Here is a 23,642-nt window from a genome sequence, read left to right as displayed (position 1 = left end):
AGAAATCACGTGACTGTGAGGAACACACACACACACACACACACACACACACACACACACACACACACACACACTGGGTTGCCAGTCTGCACTTATCCTCTCGTCAGACTTCTCTTCTTTCCTCCTCTTGTGCAGACTCGTTTTATTGTCGGTTACTGAAGTGAATCCAGTGAATCAGCTCAGCCGGTGGTGCAGTGGAAAGCACTCTCACCTCACAGGGAGGAAACTCAAAGTTTGAACCCTGACTTTTCTTTGTCTGCAGAAACTGAGTTTATGATTAATTGGTGATTGTTGATGCGTGTGTGTGTGTGTGTGTGTGTGTGTGTTCTTGTATTTCTATCTTTGTCGGGGCCAAATGTCCCCACAAGGATAGCAAAACGTGGAACGACGTGCCTTGTGGGGACCTTTTTCTGGTCCTAAGTAGGAGAAACAGTGTTTTCTTGACCATGTTGTTGTTACTGAAAAAAGTAAAAGTGCAAAAACATTTCTTTAGGGTTAGGCTTTGTTGTGGTGTGGGTTAGGGTTAGGGTAAGGGTCAGGGTTAGGGGCTAGACATGAATGGGAGTCAATGGACGGTCCCCACAAGGATAGAAATACAAGACTGTGTGTGTGTGTGTGTGTGTGTGTGTGTGTGTGTGTGTGTGTGTGTGTGTGTGTGTGTGTGTGTGTGTGTGTGTGTGTGTGTAAGTGAGGGGTCCAGAGAGTGTCGAGGATCGGGGTCCATAATGTTTACCTGCGTATGAGTTTTGAAATAAATTAGAATTCTGATCAGTTTCACCTCCAAACCCTTGCTGGAGTCTCCAAAGGGTTAAATGATGCTCACTGAATGATCAAGGTGTTTTAACATTAGAATCCACTGTGTTGGGAGCAGCACTGCTGGACATTAAACATGGTTTAGTGAGTCAGTTTTGAACTGTGAGGCTGATTTAGTGTCAGACCTGGCAACCTACTGGTTCTGAAAAGTGCGTCTCTTGAGAAAAAAATAACGGTTTCCTGCTTCTTTCAAAGAGGAAGTGCGCTCTTTCCGCGTATTGCGCACTTAACTTTTACACGGTTTTTTTGCTTCTATTGTGATTATTATTTTGTTATAAAGCCACAGTTGTAGGTTTAAACCTCAGCGTGAAGCTCCGTCTGTGTCTCCAGGGATCTCTGCTCCATCCTGACGCTCCTGAGGAAACACAGTGAGTTTTCCTGAGCCTCGGTGTCTCTGCGGCTCACAGTTTAGAGTCTCTCACGTTCAGACTGGACGGATGGACTGATTTCATGCTTTATCTTTCACATTTCCTCTGAATGACCGTGTTTGGCTTCAGGCCGGTCCCAGACGGTATTTCAGGGTAGAGACAGATGTGTGAGGGGGGCACAGGGTGGGGGGTGGAGGGTGGAGGGTGGGGTACTTTATCAGGCCTCCACAGTCAGCACTGAGGAGGAGCGAGGAAGGAGAGATGAAACTTTTTATTTCATTTTTCAGCTGCTGTAATAAATCGTGTCTGACTTTATATTTTCTCACTGAGAACTGAAGATGAAAGGGAGATAAAAACTCTGAACAAAGCAGATATAATGAAGTTTTATTGTTTTATGTGTTTTTTTCCTATCAGTCAACATCCACATATTGTTTTCATTGTTAAATTATCCCTGTTGAACTGTTCAAGATAAAAAGAAACCAGACTGTGTCTTCAGCAGCGTCTGTCCCGGTCTGTGCAGCGTTACAGTCGCTTTTCCTCCCCCTCCCTCAGGTGGTGTTCAGGGTCGTTCAGGGTCATTCAGGGTCGTTCAGGGTCATTCAGGGTCATTCAGGGTCGTTCAGGGTCATTCAGGGTCATTCAGGGTCGTTCAGCCTCATCGCTGCTCCCAGGTCAGGAGGTCACTGAGCTGCTGAGCTTCACAGCTGCAGCAGCAGAAACATGAAGACTGTTGAGTTCAGCTGCTGTGAGCTGACTGGGCCTGAATCTGTTCCAGTAACATGAGTCCTGATTGGTTCAGCGCCGAGCGCCTCTCCTTCTCATTGGCTGCTCCTGATGTCTGTCAAAACATGCAGGAACCAATCCAGAGAGAAGTCTTTCTTATGTCTGTGGAGGAAAAGGTTTATCAGCATTTATCATTCTTGTTTTATCACACAGCCCTGTGTGTGGTGGTAGATGATCAATTTTCAGTAAATTAAACACTTTTCTAATAGAAAACCTTTTCTCTTTGCAGGGGATTAGTACTGTCGGTTCATCAGGAGGAGATGATTTAACTGAACGCAAGTTAAAGATCTCAAGAGATCATTTATCATTTTATTCAACTTCATGGCTGTTTTAAACTTGTGAGTCTTGAAATCAGTTTAAAATGTGATCAGTTTCACCTCCAAACCCTTGCTGGAGTCTCTAAAGGGTTAAATGATGCTCACTGAATGATGAAGGTGTTTTTAACATTAGAATCCACTGTGTTGGGAGCAGCACTGCTGGACATTAAACATGGTTCAGTGAGTCAGTTTTGAGCTGTGAGGCTGACTTACTGTCAGACCTGGCAACCTGCTGCTTGAGCCTCCACCCGACACATTTCCTGTTCTCTGTGGAGAGAAGGGCGCTGTCTCGTTGCGCTCTTGTTATTCTGCTATAAACCTCCGTTCTAACTGCATCATCTCGCTGTGAAACCTGCTCTGTGTCTCCAGGGATCTCTGCTCCGCCGTGAGGAAGAACCAGTGAGTTTTAATCAGCCTCAATGTTTCACTGCGTCTCCAGACTTTAGAGCTTTTAGATTCATTAAAACCTTCAAACTGGACGGATGGGATCGATTTGATTCTCTGTTTCACATTTGCTGTGAATTTGTCACGTTTGGTTTCCTTTATTTGTTTTTTCTCACTGAGAACAGGAGACTGATGAAAGTGAAAGTAAAAAATAACGGACTAAAAAAAGTTTTTTTTTCTTCTTTTTTCGAAGGTGGGGGGGGGGGGGGGGGGGGGGGGGGGTTGGGGGGGGGTCTGTAAATGTTGCTGGGTTGAGTTTCTTTTTGCAGTTTGATTTGATACAACCCGGATGAACTCTGCCCTGTTATTTAACTTAAAGGATTACTAAAAAAAACGGTTTTTCCTGTTCAGCCTGCATGTGTGTGTGTGTGTGTGTGTGTGTGTGTGTGTGTGTGTGTGTGTGTGTGTGTGTGTCCTGATCCTTGCTGCTGTTTTCTCTCTCAGCTGACTGAAGATGTCTGGTGTGGATGAAGAGGAGGACGGATCAGAGTGTGAGGACAGGTCAGAGACGTCAGCTGCTGTTCTTTCTTCTTGTTTCCCTCAAAGTAAAGAGTCAGTTGAAATGTTTGCTGTCATGTCTGGAAGTTCTCTCAGCGTTCCTCTACAGGTTGGACATGTTTGTCTCAGAGTCTAATGAATGTGTGTGAACTGTTAGAACCTCCCTGATCTGTCAATGAGCAACACAACATTCTGACCTCCTGTCAAACTCCTTATGGGCTGTATGAGCCTGACCTTTGACCTTTTTCTTCACAATAAACTTACTGAACCATTAAAACTGTCCTCATTTCTGAATCATCTGATTTCTCTCTCAGGTTGTCTCTGAAGAGTGACTGGTCTAAAGGTCTTCCTCCAGTCTTCAGTGGTGAACCTGGACCTTCAGACTCAAAGTAAGAAACTGTTTGTTTCTCTTTCTTTTCTTCACTATCAATGTGTTTTGACTGTGTTTGATCCAGAATCTCATCATTCCAAAGCGTTCAGTGTGTTCTGACAGATGCTGATCCAGTCAGAATGGAGACACTTTGTGACTGAATCAGGGATGCAAACAATTAATGGATTAACATTTAATTGCCGAGAAGAAATTACTCGATTAAAATAGATTACTTCCAATTAATTGCGTTTTGAACCTGTAATTCCCCACAAGCCCGCATGAGGGCGCGCTTGACGCTAGACGTCCTTGACACACATGCAGGAACACAGAAGAAGCTGCTCTGACAACAACAAGACAGACGAGAAGCGGTAAGCTGGCAGGATGAAGGGGAAAGACGGAGTTCGGTACAGAACCACTTTAAAGGGCAACTTCTGTTTTTTGACACCTGGACCTTATTTCTAGCTGTGTCATGCTCATATACTCACTCAGACAGACATGGTGCAGCTCGGAGTCCTTCAGAAGTTATTTAGATCCAACCGATGTAGCCGCACTTAGCGGGGGCCACGGCAGGGAAGCTTCAGCGCGGGACATAATCTCTGCAAAGTCGCTCATTTCGGCTGTATTTTTTCATCCATCGCTGGTGTTATCATAAAGTCAGCTCGTCTACTGTACAGTTTTCACTAACTTAGCCACAATTAGCTCGGATGGGAACGTCGTGGAGCTCCTCTCCCCAGCAGAGAGGCACTTTGGCTGGGCCTCGGCTGTCACGTCGCGCGGGCGTCTGACTTCCAGGGCCGAGTTGGTCCGAGTCGGGGCCGAGGTGGGTAAACGGCCCGGAGCTTGCTCCATGGAGTCTCCGGAGGTCTTCAGGCCGGCCTTGCCGCACCGCACGAAGGCCGCGGTGCGCGTGGGGACCTGCGGCGTTCCGCCTGGATGTCTCTCCTCACCGAGGGTCTGCGGAGGTCTCCAGGCCGGCCTGGGCGCACCGCGGTAGACGGTAGACGAGCTGACTTTATGATAACACCGGCGATGGATGAAAAAATACAGCCGAAATGAGCGACTTTGCAGAGATTATGTCCCGCGCTGAAGCTCCCCTGCCGTGGCCCCCGCTAAATCGGTTGGATCTAAATAACTTCTGAAGGACTCCGAGCTGCACCATGTTTGTCTGAGTGAGTATATGAGCATGACACAGCTAGAAATAAGGTCCAGGTGTCAAAAACCGAAGTTGCCCTTTAAGTTTTTTAATGACAACAAAGATAACAAATGCACAATCTGTGGAAGTTTTTTAAAGTACAGCTCCTCCACATCTTCGCTAAATCATCACCTCAATCCGTCACATTCAGCCGTGCTGTGAGGAGCGAGCAGCTCAGCCTGCAGTCGCCGCAGCGTCGGGACGAGGAGTGACTCCAGGAAGGCAGGGGGCGCTACCGTTACTGCAGACATGCTGCCAGTACATGTGGTTGAGGGACGGGGCTTTAGAGGGGTAAAGTGCTCATATTTTAAACAAAAATAGGTAAGTCTCACACTTTGCAGTGAGGACCACCATGTTTTTTGCTGTTTACAGCCTGTTTTTTAATGTAAAGGATAGGCCTGTCACGATAGTCAATAAATCAATTAATGGCACGATAAAAAAAATGAGGTCGGTAAGTTTTCCAGGCGCGATAAATTTACATTTTCCAAAGACACTAGAAACGTCTCATACTGACTCCTTTCGGCTCTGTAGTGTAATGAGGAGTGATGCACCGAAAATTCCAAATTCGGCCACTGAAATTTTTCGGCCGAAAATGTCTCAAAAGTGTATTTTCGACTTTCCGCAGAAAGAAAAAAATCACCGAAACAACACGGCCGAAAATAATTGGTGATGATGTGTCGGTAATGCTAAAGCAAACCTTTTAAAACCTGATTTAAGGCATTAATAAAGCAGACATGAGGCATTAAAATGTATTTCATTTTTTACAGCGCGCATTTGCGCAGCGTCACCTCTCACACTCCGCGCCCTCGTTTCCTTGATAAACACACACACACACACCAACACACACAAAATACTTGTATCATTAACAGTCAATAATAATCAAGAACATATTAAAATTAGTAAAACAAAAGTCTCCCCGGCTGCGCACCAGGACGGACACCTCCCCACACAGTCCCGTCCTCACCCTGCTCATTTTATTCTGGGACTGCAGGCTCGACAGGACAAAGGTGTTTATTCAGAAAATATGTTCGTTCTAAAATTAATTTTTGGAAACGAAAAATACATGGTTTGCTGTACTTTGATGGAGGATATAATATTTTACCTGAATCTGTAACTGGCACGAGACGCTGCAGTGCTCCTGCTGTCAACTACCGTGTTCTACTGTTGTGTTGAAATTTATTACATTCGTTTTGGGTTTTTTTTTTTTTACACCATTTTATGTTATTATTATTTAGTTGTAAACTGACAGCAGCATACAGTAATTCTTTATACCTGGAGGTGAGCGTGAGCGCTTCATGCGCCACTGCAGGTTCTACGCTGGACTGTACAGCAGCTGGAGGTCGGTCGGGTATTTTTGGGGCAGCAGAATTATATTTTTTCCGCTGTTTGTCCCGCGACTGTTCTGACTCTGATAGAGACCGTTCCTCCTCTTCACTCCAGTCAAGATCGCTGATGTCCGACACGTCTCCGCCATCCGATTCCCCCTCAATGACCTCATTGCTAAAGCTTCTTCCACCTTGTATCTCTTCATTATGCCTGTTTTATTGTCTTTCTTTTGGGATTTGGTTGATATTTTTGGCCGTCTGTCTGATTGTCTGCTGTCAGAGCGAGCTCCCTGTTCAGATGCGCGCATATAAAACAAATCAATCGCAGAAAAAAATCCCCGCGAAGTGCGTCTTTTTTTTTTTTAATCAGCAGTCTGTGAGACTGCTGTTGGCCTTTGGAGGTATAAATGCTTTGTAATATGTGTGTCATTGTTAGTGCCTTATTTGCTTCAGAAAAACAGTTTCCTCATTTTTTGGTTTCGGTTTCGCCAAGAATTTTCATTTTGGTGCGTCCCTAATTGTTGCATTAATTAAAAAATTGCAACAAAAAAAATGGCAATATTATTGTTTATCGCAATAAATTCTGGGACAATTAATCGTCCAGCAAAATTTGTTGTCGTGACAGGCCTAGTAAAGGAGGATTATAAATGCTGCTAATTGTCCAATTGTGACTTAGTTTCTTTTCAGAATTTATGTATTTTATTATGCTATAAGAGACAGTGCACTAATTCATTTTCAAGTTAAATCACCTTCATTTTTGTTCTATTTGTTTTGCTTCTAACAGACAGCACTCTTAATTTTCATGTTTCAAATAGCCTTAAATTAGCCTTGTTCATGCATTGTTCCATCTGTGAATGTGTTGTTCGCTGCTGTTAAGAAAACATCTTTTGTTAAGGAACATGATTTGCATTTTCTCTTTTATAAGAAAGACGGCGTTTTCGTAGAAATGAGCCGATTGATTCAGAGGGACATTCAGCTTTACAGAAAAATTGCTGCTTATCAATTAATCGATAATTGATCGATAAGATGAAACAACTATCGATTAATGAATTGCTCGATAATTTGCGACTGAATGTGACTTTGAGAAAACTCCCAGAGTTCCTTGAGCTCCTCACCAGCTGCTGGTAAAAGTCCATCAGTGATTCAGAGCTGCTGCTGCTGTCAAACAGAGTCTCAGTGTGACTGACCTGATGGAGAGTTCAGCAGCAGACTGGCTGAGTGCTGGGAGCAGGCTGGAAGTGACCTTTGACCTCATCTGACACTGGCTGCTGACCTCCAGGAAAAAAGATCATGCCTTATTTGAGTTTAATAATTACCATTTGCTTTTATTGTGAAAATCCAAGTCAAGCGAGACTTAAAGGATGCAGTTATGTTCTGACAGAAAGAGGTTATTGCAATTTTCTGAGTGAGATTTCATTTCCAGCTGACCGAACCGAACCTCCACCTTCATTCTGAACCACCTCCAGCCTCACCCCCTCTAAACTCATGTGGACACACACACACACACACACACACACACACACACACACACACACACACACACACACTCATTCATACAGTTTGGGTTGAATAATATTTTGTTCCAGTTGAAGTTGAAGCTCAGAGACTCTGAACTGTTTGAATCTCTTACAGCTGAACGTGTGCATGTGTGCGCTGGGGGTGCAACGGTACAGATAACCCACGGTACGGTCCGTACCTCGGTTTTTGTGCCACGGTTTCGGTTCGGTACGGTACACATTTTGTACAGAAAGAGAACAACTTCTTTCTCCCAAAAATATCCCTTTATTTTGCTTGTCAGCACAAACTTTATTTCACAGTGAACATTAACAACATTATCATTGGTGTACTGTATAAAATCATGCGCTTCTGTCATGATAACAGATACTGAACATAGTATTTTTAAATAATAAATGTCCTCTTATTGCCTGAGTGCTTGTGTACATTATACAGCAGTATGAACCGAAGTTGACCCACACCGGAGATTTAAACCAAGCTGGTGCCTCCTCAAAGTTCTGTCTCTCCACTCTGCTGCTCGTGGTGGACATGCCTTCTGTAGGAGCACTCAGTGTTGCCAGATTTGTTCAGTAAAATACGCAATAAAGTCGATGTGTTTGGAGCCGTGATAGGGGCATGCTTCAAGTCTCAGCTGGGTTTGGGAGAAGAAAAGCCCAAAACGACACTTTGGAACAAGCAAAAAAAAAACAAAACCCCTCAACTTACGTCTGCCAACATCGACAAGAGACTTTTCAAAATAAAAAGCCGATAATAAGCGGACCTGGCAACTGTCGCTGCACTTCGACCCGGCTACAGTTAAAACAGCATATTTGTTGCTGCGATACTGGACTTCACCAAGAGAGGCAGCAATGTGCCGTGAGGCAGCTCGTCTGCCGGAAATTAGTAGAAGAAGAACAACAACAGCTCTTGGCAGCGTGGCAACGTGAGCAGCAACACAGCAGCGGTTGGACATTAGTTCGTGGAGAGAGAGTGTTTTTTTATCCGTCCGGACAGGCGCGTGCACATTAACGACGGGCTGAAAAGCAGCTGTGTAAAATGAGTCACAAAACCAAAAAACCATGGTCCATTACGGTGTATTGTCCCGTGCAAAGCGAACCGAACAAATGGGGAACGTGAGCTGGGATTAGACCGTCGTGAGACAGGTTAGTTTTACCCTGCTGATGATGTGTTGTTGCTATAGTAATCCTGAGCAAGAGCTCGTGCGCATGCAGGCAAAGTGTGTGTCCATATGTTCACAAGGGTGTGAGGGACGGGGTTTCTGTTTTCTGCTGGTTTCATCTCTGAATGTTTTGAACTGCTGAAAAGCACCTTGTGCTGCATTTTACTATGAAATGTGCTCTGCAACTTTGTGTGTGTGTGTGTGTGTGTGTGTGTGTGTGTGTGTGTGTGTGTGTGTGTGTGTAGCTATCAGCAGCTCAGACACTCAGCAGAGTCTTCAGGATCCAGCAGGTTGTCTCTGAAGAGTGACTGGTCTAAAGGTCGTGTTCCAGACTTCAGTGGTGAACCTGGACCTTCAGACTCAAAGTAAGAAACTGTTTGTTTATCTCGTCTCTTATTGGACAGAATTCATTTTTAACTCTCACACACCTCTGAATTCTTTCATGTTCTACTAGAATCACTTGAACAAACACATAAAATCAACTCACACACATGATCAACAACTCTCATATCATAAATTTACACACCTTCTACTGAAACCCTACAGACACACACACACACACACACACACACACACACACACACACACACACACACACACACACACACACACACACACACACACACACACACACACACACACACACACACACACACACACACACACACACGACTCCCTGTAGGTCATGAAAGAGGCGGAGCTCCAACCTGGAGTGAAGAGTGCAGAGCCATGTTGAAATACCGTTTAAAGGAGCACAGCGCAGTTTGCTCGTTTTATGCGAAACACCGCCCCCTGCAGGCCTTAAGCATAACTGTAGCTTAGTGAAAAGCTCGTGTCTGTGGCATTCGCCCATGTACGTGCACAGAAGAGGGGAACTCCTTCCTCGCTCTTTTAGCAGCGCTCGAGTAAAATGTAAGTTTCTTTTGCCTGGTGGGGTCTGTGCTGGAGCTGTGGCAGTGCTAGAAGCCGGTCTTTTCTTACTTTCTGGAAGCTCCATCCTCAGTACTGCTCAGTTGTTGCTGCTAAGCGTCTGGCGGAGTAATGGCGGACAAATCGAAACTTAGGATTACCAGGCCAGCGGGAGCGCGCATTACGTCATGCTCAGAGCGATTTGTACCCGAATCACTCATATTGCTGTGCCTTCAGTGCCCTGCACAGGAAAATAGGAGCGACTGCGATCTTGCAAAAATAGCTCTTGCTGCCCATCAGGCAAAGGTACAAATGTGTGTGGGTGTGAATAATTGATAATTTAATATTTAAAACTGCGCTGTGCCCCTTTAAAGGTGCATTAAGAAGTTTTTCAACTTTAAAAATACTTATTTTCCACCATAAATATGTTACACATTTTTAATGATGTGTACAATGTGCCCTGACATATTCATTACAAGAACCTCTAACAGCGCTAAATTATCACTTGAAAGTTGCAGTGCCGGTCCAGCACCAGAGTTTTTTTTTTTCCCTTGTCCTGTTCAGCAGCTGGGGCGTGCAATATTGTATGATTGTAGCCTTTTACTATCTGAACAGATATTGATGTTAGCAGCAGGACAAGACTGAATCTCCTCCTGCTGCTGCCTTTATTTAAAACTGGCGTCCGGCATGGCTGCCGGACAGGACCGGGACGGAAATGCTCAGAGAGCGAGAGACAGAAAAGAGAGAAAGATAACCAGAGTTTTTTTGGGGAGAATTTGAAAGGAATGACGTAATGCACGCTCCGGCTGGCCTGCTTTAGTTAAGTTTCGCTTTGTCCGTCATTACTCCGCCAGATGCTTAGTGAGCAACAACTGAGCAGGAGCTTCCAGAAAGTAAGAACAGACTGGCTTCTAGCACTGCCACAGCTCCACACAGACTCCACCAGGTAGAAGAAACTTAAATCTTACTTGAGCGAGGAAGGAGCTCCCCTCTTCCGAGCACGCGAGCCACAGGCACGAGTTTTTCACTAAGCTGCATTACGCCCAAGGCCTGCAGGGGGCGCTGTTTCGCATAAAACCTGCAAACTCCTTAATGCACCTTGGTAACACTTTATAATAAGTATACACTAGAAAGCATTAATAAATCATTAATAAAGTACTTGTAAGTATCAACTCACTATTAATTAAACATTTACAAAGCATTCTTTGACATTCGTTAAGCATTTATAAGTACATAAGTAGATGCCTTACTAAATATGTATAGGCACATATCTAGTGTCTTTATAAACATTAGTTAAGGGTTTTTTAATCCTTAATAAATGATTTAAAATGTATTCATAATTGATGATAAACTATTTATAAGCACAGAATAACGTGTTGTTCATTATTTAGAACACTTTTGCAAATCCTATTGAGCCAAAAGTAAGTTTTAACCCCTTAAGCTCAGACCGGCCCGCCGGCGGGCCGTCAACTTCTCCCGATGCATTTATTAATTATTTTGCATATTCCACAGACGTACTATGTACCGTTAGAAAGCTGATCTTCTCATGAATCCACTGGTATAAACCATTTTCAGATGTGATTACCACAGCGGGTGATATAAACACATTTATCCAACATACAGCAAATTAAGTAAACAGCGCAACTCACCTTCGGAGGCTCATAACTGATCACAGATGATCCATAATCCAGAAAATCCAGCAAAAACTGCCACAGTACAAACGTATGCATCCAGACAAAGCTAGAAAGTATAGCCTTTTGTCCAAAACATGTCTTGAAATAAGCAAATAATCCAGAATTAGACGCGCCACCGCGCGCGCACGCGGCACGTCTCTCCGCGTGCGCGTCCGATAATAATCCATTTTTTTATCAGATAAAAACATCCAGACGTCTCTCCCTCGTGCTGAGGATATCCAATATGGCGACTGATCGGTTTCCGTTGCGTATTTGTCATATTTCAACCAATCAAGTGACTCATCCCTCCCTCCGATGGCTAACCAGCCAACCGCTGCCGAAACTGGTGGACCCACGTCATCGCTCGTCATCACTCGTAATCAACGTATTCTGAGCCAATCACGTCGGTAGAAACGTTTGACTGACAGGGCTGGTAGCCAATGAGCTAGCTGAATGGCTGGCTGGCCCGCTAGCGGGGTTTTGTGACTTCTCAGGCATCTGCTGAGTGATGCACCTGCTGTCTGTCCCTGCTCCTCTCAGTCTGAGGGCCTTATCCCACACTGAAGCCTATCTGAAGTGATTTTTTGAGTACTTTATGAGTTTTTGGAGTGAAAATAATGTAAAAATGGGCCAAAAACCAACATATACCATTGTACAGAGGGCATCCAGAGGGTATACAGAGGATGTCCAAAATTGACCCCACCGGGGCATAGCAGTACAAATACATGTGTGAAACACTCATTTCTTGTAGTACTGCTCTGACATTTTGACCTGAACTATGTAAGACCCCAGGCTTTAGCAAAATTGTGTTTTCAAGCCCGCACAGTGCTTCCACACTTATTTCCAGGTGTTTTATGAGGAAAAAAATTCAGGCGAGAATGAAATTCATCCTAATTCAGTGTGCTGCAACATAAATAAATCTGTGCCAGTCGCACCTAGAGTAATTCTGACTGCACTGGGTGAAAATACAGGTTGTCAGCTTTCAAATGAGACCCCAACCATGCATGTACTCCAAACAGTTCAAGAACAGCATTCAGTTTACTTTGGGTACATCTTCAGTTGAACTTTTAGGCGAAAATGGCCCCGAGCTTAAATCATTAGTTAATCGTTAAATTATGATTTGTGAAGGATTTACAGCAAACTTAACATTTCATTTGTTGTTAACAGCATGTGTAACCTGTTCAAACACAATAACCATTAACTAAGCCTTAATTAAGCATATGTCAATGCTTAATTTGATGTTAACAAACACATTATTAATTACCTTATAGTTATAATTCAATTCAATTTATAAATACTTATTAACCCATTAAAAAATTTAAATAATTAGTTATAAAGCCTTAGCGGTTAGTAAAGTATTTCAAGAGACCTTATCTAAAGTGATGGTGAAATTTCCATAGTAACTCATTTGTAGATGGTTATCATATTGTCATTAAGCATAACAAACAGTAAAATATTTCTTTTTAATATCATAAAGAGACCAATGGTTTGAACTGAAAAGCCACTGGAGAGCTCTTTCTGGAAACCCTGGATAAACAACAATGAACATTGTTAAACAACCTTCCACCCTCTCTGAACCCCCTCCACCCTCACCCCCTCTAAACACATGTGGACACACTAACACACACACACACATACACACACACACACACACACACACACACACACATTCATACAGTTTGGGTTGAATAATACTATTTTGTTTCAGCTGAATTTGAAGCAGAGTCTGAACTGTTTGAATGTGTCACAGCCAAACGTGTACATGTGTGTGCACGAGCTCGTGCACATGCAGGCATAGTGTGTGTTCATATGTTCACATGGAGGGTGTGAGGGACGGGGTTTCTGTTTTCCGTTGTTTTCATCTCTGAATGTTTTTAAAGGGGACATATGATGCATTTTTCACTTTGTTCAGAGGTTCTTATCGTAGTGTGTGTTGCCGTAGCCTCATTATGACGCTCAAATGTGAAAACTGTTTCCTCCCTGTCTCGCTGCACCACATTTTATGAAAATGCCTGCTGAAACGGTGGAGTTTGAGTTCGGTCCGCTAATCCTGAAATAAGCGAATTTAACTCCTCCCCCTGCCAGTGCCCCCACCAATGTGTGTGTATGTGAGAGTGTGTGTGGACAGATGCGTTCAAGTGCACACCGGAAAGCAGGCTCAGAAACAGCCTGTTCTGTGGAGGGCTCCTCAGAGTGACTTTTTTTGTGAATTTGGGGTGAACAAACTTAAATATTATGTTTTTGGGCTTCTGAGACCGACTGTATATGACGTGACTGAAAAATAGCATCATATGTCCCCTTTAACTGCTGTAAAGCACCTTGTGCTACATTTTACTATCACTCCTTTTCCACTGGCCAAACAACCTGTCTAAGCCGGCTAATACCCGGCTCCTCATGGCGGTGGGAAAGTGTTTAAACAGCATTCCGACCCGTGTCGATCGACCCTGCAAGCGACTCGGATTTTAATGGGCTCACCGCCGATCGGCTTTGAGTGTGAAAGGCAGAGCCGGGTCGACGCGGGGATTTACGTGTTGACGTCAACGTAGCATGCCTACGTTAGCACGCTAGTCGTTGTTTCTGGACACAGCGTGAGATATCCTTCGTCAAGATGACGCAGCATTGGCAAGATGGCGAGAACAGAGAGCTCCTCTTGATCCATAAGGAAGAGGAGATTTGTCGACAGATAACGGGGACAGTGCTCCTCTCCATTGTTTCGCTCGTGGTGCTCCGTCGCACTGATGATGTCATCAATGTGGGACATCATCAGTGCGGGAAAACGCAGCCATGCAGCTGATTAAACCCACGTCTGCAGGCGGTGGGAAAAGAGTCAATTGCCGATTATTAGCGGGTCCACTTACTGTTTTCAGTGGGAAAGGGGTGTATGAAAGGTGCTCTGGAATTAATTGTGTGTGTGTGTGTGTGTGTGTGTGTGTGTGTGTGTGTGTGTGTGTGTGTGTGTGTGTGTGTGTGTGTAGCTATCAGCAGCTCAGACACTCAGCAGAGTCTTCAGGATGCAGCAGGTTGTCTCTGAAGAGTGACTGGTCTAAAGGTCGTCCTCCAGACTTCAGTGGTGAACCTGGACCTTCAGACTCAAAGTAAGAAACTGTTTCTCTTTCTTTTCCTCAGTATCAGTGTGTATTGACTGTGTTTGATCCAGAACTTGATAATTCCAAAGCGTTGAGTGTGTTGTGACAGATTCTGATCCAGTCAGAATGGAGACACTTTGTGACTGAATGTGACTTTGAGAAAACTCCCAGAGTTCCTTGAGCTCCTCACCAGCTGCTGGTAAAAGTCCATCAGTGATTCAGAGCTGCTGCTGCTGTCAAACAGAGTCTCAGTGTGACTGACCGGATGGAGAGTTCAGCAGCAGACTGGCTGAGTGCTGGGAGCAGGCTGGAAGTGACCTTTGACCTCATCTGACACTGGCTGCTGACCTCCAAGAGAAAAAACAAAAATTATGTGTTATTTGAGTTTAATAATTACCATATGCTTTTATTGTAAAAATCCAAGTTAGGGGTTTGCGATATGACGATATAAGACCGTTCAGGATTATAACGTCGGGACGATCTCATAAATCAGAAAGATCGTTAAACTGTCTATAGGGCACCTTCTCCTCGTTCTTTTTTCACCTATATATAATATTTTTAGGAGTGATGATGTTACCTGAAAGCTTCAGAAAATATAACCAAATATTCCCTCTAGTGCAGTTATCCACATACATAATAGATACATGCGGAGCAACATTGATGATGATTAAAAAAAAAAAAAAACGCAGCCACAGCCAGCGCTGCGTTCTGGACGCAAAGGCAGCAAACAGCGAGCGGAGCGCTGTGGAGCTTTTCTGACTGGAGCTGCTGCTGGGTGGAGGCTGTGTCAGGCAGAGCTGGTTTACAGCAGCAGTACGGGATCTACAAGAGATCAGCCGCCATAGAAACACCCCGAAAAGCTGGAGGGAGAGATGCTGAAGCTAGCACCAATGCTAATGCTAGCTAGCAAGCTACCGCTAGCAGTTCACAAGCTAGCATGAGGGATTTTATATACAACAAATCACAGAAATGTGAAAAGACTCTTAGTGAACAAACCATCAAGTTAACAGCTGAAATGACCCTTTAGTCTAATAACTAGTGGAACGTCTTTGATTTAATGGGATTATGAGGGGCTGTATTTCAATGGAGACAGAGCCCTCTAGTGGTCATATAGCTAACTGCTAAAAGCTATTTGATATGTTTAGATTTTTGTGTTACAAAAGTGTACTTCATTGTTCATTATCTTTTACCTCATCTTTAAAAGGAGATAAAAACTTAGATCTCTGAACAAAAAATTGTTCTCAAGCAGCTGTATTATTCACTCAGGTTATCGATATTAAAGTTAAATTGTTTTTGTTGTAAATTGTTGCCCTTTAAGTGGTAACCAGCTAAGTTTGCATTTTTATTGACCCTTTTTAGTAATCTATTTGGTATGTTTAGTTTTTGTGTTACAAAAGTGCACTCTACTGCTGTTCATTACTTTTAATGTTTGTGTTCATTGCACATTTTGATTAGAAAAAAACCTGTACTATTTAAATTAAAGCCAGTTTCTTTAGCTTAAATTGTCTTTTTTGTCTTCTAGGGTTTTACATGTATAAATACATTTTATATGATCATTAAGGAAAATTGTTCAAACTTGCAAAATAGTCTAGAAAAATCCATACAAAAAAAGAATCGTGATAAAATCGTGATCGTGATATTAATTTTAAAAAATCGTGATATGACATTTTTGCCATATCGCCCACCCCTAATCCAAGTCAAGCCTGACTTAATGGATGCAGTTTTGTTCTGGTAGAAAGAGGTGATTGCAGTTTTCTGATTTAGATTTAAAGGGCAACTTCGGTTTTTTGACATCTGGACCTTATTTCTCGGTGTGTGCATGCTCATATACTCACTCAAACATGGTGCAGCTCGGAGTCCTTCAGAAGTTATTTAGATCCAACCGATGTAGCCGCACTTAGCGGGGGCCACGGCAGGGGAGCTTCAGCGCGGGACATCATCTCTGCAAAGTCGCTCATTTCGGCTATATTTCTTCATCCATTGCCGGTGTTATCATAAAGTCAGCTCGTCTACCGTACAGTTTTCACTAACTTAGCCACAATTAGCTCGGATGGGAACGTCGCGGGGACCTGCGGCGTTCCGCCTGGATGTCTCTCCTCACCGAGGGTCTGCGGAGGTCTCCAGGCCGGCACGCGCAGCCGGCTGCTGGGTCTCTCCCCTCGCCGGGATGACCCGGAGGACTAAAGGCTGGGCCCACCGCGGCCTGCGTGCGGTGCGGCCAGGCCGGCCTGAAGACCTCCGGAGACTCCATGGAGCAAGCTCCGGGCCGTTTACCCACCTCGGCCCCGACTCGGACCAACTCGGCCCTGGAAGTCAGACGCCCGCGCGACGTGACAGCCGAGGCCCAGCCAAAGTGCCTCTCTGCTGGGGAGAGGAGCTCCGCGACGTTCCCATCCGAGCTAATTGTGGCTAAGTTAGTGAAAACTGTACGGTAGACGAGCTGACTTTATGATAACACCGGCGATGGATGAAAAAATACAGCCGAAATGAGCGACTTTACAGAGATTATGTCCCGCGCTGAAGCTCCCCTGCCGTGGCCCCCGCTAAATCGGTTGGATCTAAATAACTTCTGAAGGACTCCGAGCTGCACCATGTCTGTCTGAGTGAGTATATGAGCATGACACAGCTAGAAATAAGGTCCAGGTGTCAAAAACCGAAGTTGCCCTTTAAGTTTTTTAATGACGACAAAGATAACAAATGCACAATCTGTGGAAGTTTTTTAAAGTATAGCTCCTCCACATCTTCGCTAAATCATCACCTCAATACGTCACATTCAGCCGTGCTGCGAGGAGCGAGCAGCTCAGCCTGCAGTCGCCGCAGCGTCGGGACGAGGAGTGACTCCAGGAAGGCAGGGGGCGCTACCGTTACTGCTGACATGCTGCCAGTACATGTGGTTGAGGGACGGGGGTTTAGAGGGGTAAAGTGCTCATATTTTAAACAAAAATAGGTAAGTCTCACACTTTGCAATGAGGACCACCATGTTTTTAGCTGTTTACAGACAGCCTGTTTTTTAATGTAAAGGAGGATTATAAATGCTGCTAATTGTCCAATTGTGACTTAGTTTCTTTTCAGAATTTATGTATTTTACTATGCTATAAGAGACAGTGCACTAATTCATTTTCAAGTTAAATCACCTTCATTTTTGTTCTATTTGTTTTGCTTCTAACAGACAGTGCTCTTAATTTTCATGTTTCAAATAGCCTTAAATTATCCTTGTTCATGCATTGTTCCATCTGTGAATGTGTTGTTCGCTGCTGTTAAGAAAACATCTTTTGTTAAGGAACATGATTTGCATTTTCTCTTTTATAAGAAAGACGGCGTTTTCGTAGAAATGAGCCGATTGATTCAGAGGGACATTCAGCTTTACAGAAAAATTGCTGCTTATCAATTAATCGATAATTGATCGATAAGATGAAACAACTATCGATTAATGAATTGCTCGATAATTTGCATCCCTCGACTGAATGTGACTTTGAGAAAACTCCCAGAGTTCCTTGAGCTCCTCACCAGCTGCTGGTAAAAGTCCATCAGTGATTCAGAGCTGCTGCTGCTGTCAAACAGAGTCTCAGTGTGACTGACCTGATGGAGAGTTCAGCAGCAGACTGGCTGAGTGCTGGGAGCAGGCTGGAAGTGACCTTTGACCTCATCTGACACTGGCTGCTGACCTCCAGGAAAAAAAGATCATGCCTTATTTGAGTTTAATAATTACCAGATGCTTTTATTGTGAAAATCCAAGTCAAGCGAGACTTAAAGGATGCAGTTATGTTCTGATAGAAAGAGGTTATTGCAATTTTCTGAGTGAGATTTCATTTCCAGCTGACCGAACCGAACCTCCACCCTCATTCTGAACCACCTCCAGCCTCACCCCCTCTAAACTCATGTGGACACACACACACACACACACACACACACACACACACACACACACACACACACACACACACACACACACACACACACACACACACACACACACACACACACACACTCATTCATACAGTTTGGGTTGAGTAATATTTTGTTCCAGTTGAAGTTGAAGCTCAGAGACTCTGAACTGTTTGAATCTCTTACAGCTGAACGTGTGCATGTGTGCGCTGGGGGTGCAACGGTACAGATAACCCACCGTACGGTCCGTACCTCGGTTTTTGCGCCACGGTTTCGGTTCGGTACACATTTTGTACAGAAAGAGAACAACTTCTTTCTCCCAAAAATATCCCTTTGTTTTGCTTGTCAGCAGAAACTTTATTTCACAGTGAACATTAACAACATTATCATTGGTGTACTGTATAAAATCATGCGCTTCTGTCACGATAACAGATACTGAACATAGTATTTTTAAATAATAAATGTCCTCTTATTGCCTGAGTGCTTGTGTACATTATACAGCAGTATGAACCGAAGTTGACCCACACCGGAGATTTAAACCAAGCTGGTGCCTCCTCAAAGTTCTGTCTCTCCACTCTGCTGCTCGTGGTGGACATGCCTTCTGTAGGCGCGCTCAGTGTTGCCACATTTGTTCAGTAAAATACGCAATAAAGTTGATGTGTTTGGAGCCGCGATAGGGGCATGCTTCAAGTCTCAGCTGGGTTTGGGAGAAGAAAAGCCCAAAACGACACTTTGGAACAAGCAAAAAAAACCCAAAAACCCTCAACTTACGTCTGCCAACATTGACAAGAGACTTTTCAAAATAAAAAGCTGATAATAAGCGGACCTGGCAACTGTCGCTGCACTTCGACCCGGCTACAGTTACAACAGCATATTTGTTGCTGCGATACTGGACTTCACCAAGAGAGGCAGCAATGTGCCGTGAGGCAGCTAGTCTGCCGGAAATTAGTAGAAGAAGAAGAACAACAACAGCTCTTGGCAGCGTGGCAACGTGAGCAGCAACACAGCAGCGGTTGGACATTAGTTCGCGGAGAGAGAGTGTTTTTTATCCGTCCGGACAGGCGCGTGCACATTAACGACGGGCTGAAAAGCAGCTGTGTAAAATGAGTCACAAAACCAAAAACCCGCGGTCCATTACGGCGTATTGTCCCGTGCCAAGCGAACCGAACGGTTCAGTATTTTGCCGCGTACCGTTGCATCCCGAGTTCCTATCATTGTGAAGCAGAATTCACCAAGCGTTGGATTGTTCACCCACGAATAGGGAACGTGAGCTGGGATTAGACCGTCGTGAGACAGGTTAGTTTTACCCTGCTGATGATGTGTTGTTGCTATAGTAATCCTGAGCAAGAGCTCGTGCGCATGCAGGCAAAGTGTGTGTCCATATGTTCACAAGGGTGTGAGGGACGGGGTTTCTGTTTTCTGCTGGTTTCATCTCTGAATGTTTTGAACTGCTGAAAAGCACCTTGTGCTGCATTTTACTATGAAATGTGCTCTGCAACTTTGTGTGTGTGTGTGTGTGTGTGTGTGTGTGTGTGTGTGTGTAGCTATCAGCAGCTCAGACACTCAGCAGAGTCTTCAGGATCCAGCAGGTTGTCTCTGAAGAGTGACTGGTCCAAAAGTCTTCCTCCAGTCTTCAGTGGTGAACCTGGACCTTCAGACTCAAAGTAAGAAACTGTTTGTTTATCTCGTCTCTTATTGGACAGAATTCATTTTTAACTCTCACACACCTCTGAATCCTTTCATGTTCTACTAGAATCACTTGAACAAACACATAAAATCAACTCACACACATGATCAACAACTCTCATATCATAAATTTACACACCTTCTACTGAAACCCTACAGACACACACACACACACACACACACACACACACACACACACACACACACACACACACACACACACACACACACACACACACACACACACACACGCGACTCCCTGTAGGTCATGAAAGAGGCGGAGCTCCAACCTGGAGTGAAGAGTGCAGAGCCATGTTGAAATACCGTTTAAAGGAGCACAGCGCAGTTTGCTCGTTTTATGCGAAACACCGCCCCCTGCAGGCCTTAAGCATAACTGTAGCTTAGTGAAAAGCTCGTGTCTGTGGCATGCGCCCATGTACGTGCACAGAAGAGGGGAACTCCTTCCTCGCTCTTTTAGCAGCGCTCGAGTAAAATGTAAGTTTCTTTTGCCTGGTGGGGTCTGTGCTGGAGCTGTGGCAGTGCTAGAAGCCGGTCTTTTCTTACTTTCTGGAAGCTCCATCCTCAGTACTGCTCAGTTGTTGCTGCTAAGCGTCTGGCGGAGTAATGGCGGACAAATCGAAACTTAGGATTACCAGGCCAGCGGGAGCGCGCATTACGTCATGCTCAGAGCGATTCGTACCCGAATCACTCATATTGCTGTGCCTTCAGTGCCCTGCACAGGACAATAGGAGCGACTGTGATCTTGCAAAAATAGCTCTTGCTGCCCATCAGGCAAAGGTACAAACGTGTGTGGGTGTGAATAATTGATAATTTAATATTTAAAATTGCGCTGTGCCCCTTTAAAGGTGCATTAAGAAGTTTTTCAACTTTAAAAATACTTATTTTCCACCATAAATATGTTCCACATTTTTAATGATGTGTACAATGTGCCCTGACATATTCATTACAAGAACCTCTAACAGCGCTAAATTGTCACTTGAAAGTCACAGTGCCGGTCCGGCACCAGAGTTTTTTTGGGGAGAATTTGAAAGGAATGACGTAATGCACGCTCCGGCTGGCCTGCTTTAGTTAAGTTTCGCTTTGTCCACCATTACTCCGCCAGATGCTTAGTGAGCAACAACTGAGCAGGATCTTCCAGAAAGTAAGAACAGACTGGCTTCTAGCACTGCCACAGCTCCACACAGACTCCACCAGGGAAAAGAAACTTAAATCTTACTTGAGCGAGGAAGGAGTTCCCCTCTTCCGAGCACGCGAGCCACAGGCACGAGTTTTTCACTAAGCTGCATTACGCCCAAGGCCTGCAGGGGGCGCTGTTTCGCATAAAACCTGCAAACTCCTTAATGCACCTTGGTAACACTTTATAATAAGTATACACTAGAAAGCATTAATAAATCATTAATAAAGTACTTGTAAGTATCAACTCACTATTAATTAAACATTTACAAAGCATTCTTTGACATTCGTTAAGCATTTATAAGTACATAAGTAGATGCCTTACTAAATATGTATAGGCACATATCTAGTGTCTTTATAAACATTAGTTAAGGGTTTTTTAATCCTTAATAAATGATTTAAAATGTATTCATAATTGATGATAAACTATTTAGAAGCGCAGAATAACGTGTTGTTCATTATTTAGAACACTTTTGCAAGTCCTATTGAGCCAAAAGTAAGTTTAAATAAATCATTAGTTAATCGTTAAATTATGATTTGTGAAGGATTTACAGCAGACTTAACATTTCATTTGTTGTTAACAGCATGTGTAACCTGTTCAAACACAATAACCATTAACTAAGCCTTAATTAAGCACATGTCAATGCTTAATTTGATGTTAACAAACATTCTTAATTACCTTATAGTTATAATTGTATGAACCCCTTAGACAGTGAAACTTTTCCCTTTGCCGAACTTATTTCTTATAAATCATTTAAAGCTCATTCATAATTGATTGTAAATGATTAATCAGCACAAAAAAAGATATTTTGCCCATTATAAGAACAACTGCAAATATTGGGCCTAAAATAAGTTTCAAAAAATCATTAACAGTTAAATTATGATTTGTTAAGGATTTACAACTGACCTATAAACACTTCATTCTTGTTAACAGCGTGTGTAACCTGCTCAAACACAATAGCATTAACTAAGACTTCATTAAGCATATGTCAGTGCTTTTAAATAAATTTTGTAAACACTTTATTAATTGCTACTTTGTAGTTAGTAATTGAATAAACCCCTTACAAAGTATTTGTTTATGTTAGCTATCTCAAATTTAAGGTGTTTGAACAATCAACTAAGCTTCACGAAGCATTTATTAAACATTTCTTAATACTTATAAGATGGCTATATTTTCACTATAACTCATTTGTAGGTACATATGATGTATTTAGGTAACAGTTGACATACTCACTTTTAAATTTCAATTTATAAATACTTATTAACCCATTAAAAAAATTAAATAATTAGTTGTAAAGCCTTAGCGGTTAGTAAAGTATTTCAAGAGACCTTATCTAAAGTGATGGTGAAATTTCCATTGTAACTCATTTGTAGATGGTTATCATATTGTCATTAAGCATAACAAACAGTAAAATATTTCTTTTTAATATCATAAAGAGACCAATGGTTTGAACTAAAAAGCCACTGGAGAGCTCTTTCTGGAAACCCTGGATAAACAACAATGAACACTGTTAAACAACCTTCCACCCTCTCTGAACCCCCTCCACCCTCACCCCCTCTAAACACATGTGGACACACACACACACACACACACACACACACACACACACACACACACACACACACACACCCACACACACACACACACACCCACACACACCCACACACACACACATTCATACAGTTTGGGTTGAATAATACTATTTTGTTTCAGCCAAATTTGAAGCACAGAGTCTGAACTGTTTGAATGTGTTACAGCCAAACGTGTACGTGTGTGTGCACGAGCTCGTGCACATGCAGGCATAGTGTGTGTCCATATGTTCACATGGAGGTTTTGAGGGACGGGGTTTCTGTTTTCCGTTGGTTTCATCTCTGAATGTTTTTAAAGGGGACATATGATGCATTTTTCACTTTGTTCAGAGGTTCTTATCGGAGTGTGTGTTGCCGTAGCCTCATTATGACGCTCAAATGTGAAAACTGTTTCCTCCCTGTCTCGCTGCACCACATTTTGTGAAAATGCCTGCTGAAACGGTGGAGTTTGAGTTTGGGCCGTTTATCCTGAAATAAGCGAATTTAACTCCTCCCCCTGACTGTGCCCACACCATGTAAGTGTGTGTGTGAGAGAGTGGGCATGGACTGATGCGTTCAAGTGCATACCGGAAAGCAGGCTCAGAAACAGCCTGTTCTGAGGAGGGCTCCTCAGAGTGACTTTTTAGACCGCTGAAACTCCAAAAAAAGGATGAATTTGGGGCGAACAAACTTAAATATTATGTTTTCGGGCTTCTGAGACCAACTGTATATGACGTGACTGAAAAATAGCATCATATGTCCCCTTTAACTACTGAAAAGCACCTTGTGCTACATTTTACTATCACCCCTTTTCCACTGGCCAAACAACCTGTCTAAGCCGGCTAATACCCGGCTC

At 43.5% G+C, this 23,642-nt stretch overlaps 1 protein-coding gene and 1 long non-coding RNA gene across 2 annotated transcripts in view; both read left to right on the top strand.

Moving 5' to 3' along the window:
* The first annotated feature begins 999 nt into the window (after window positions 1-999).
* The window catches only part of LOC115381071 (NACHT, LRR and PYD domains-containing protein 12-like), a 132,263-nt gene continuing 109,620 nt past the window's right edge, over window positions 1,000-23,642 (top strand). The window contains exons 1-4 of the mRNA XM_030082372.1: window positions 1,000-1,181; window positions 2,194-2,243; window positions 2,415-2,680; window positions 3,170-3,226. Of these exons, the coding sequence (XP_029938232.1) occupies window positions 3,180-3,226 (47 nt within the window). The 5' untranslated portion in view covers window positions 1,000-1,181; window positions 2,194-2,243; window positions 2,415-2,680; window positions 3,170-3,179. The remainder of the gene's footprint in view (window positions 1,182-2,193; window positions 2,244-2,414; window positions 2,681-3,169; window positions 3,227-23,642) is intronic.
* Window positions 9,134-19,943, top strand: LOC115381838 (uncharacterized). Its single transcript, XR_003930470.1, has 3 exons — window positions 9,134-9,149; window positions 14,342-14,461; window positions 19,882-19,943. It is a non-coding gene; the product is annotated as an uncharacterized LOC115381838 (long non-coding RNA).

This window comes from Salarias fasciatus, chromosome 3 (assembly GCF_902148845.1).
Source record: "Salarias fasciatus chromosome 3, fSalaFa1.1, whole genome shotgun sequence".
In the NCBI taxonomy this organism is placed as follows: domain Eukaryota; kingdom Metazoa; phylum Chordata; class Actinopteri; order Blenniiformes; family Blenniidae; genus Salarias; species Salarias fasciatus.
Note: the sequence above shows the minus strand (reverse complement) of the source record. Positions and strands in the feature narration are given on the sequence as shown.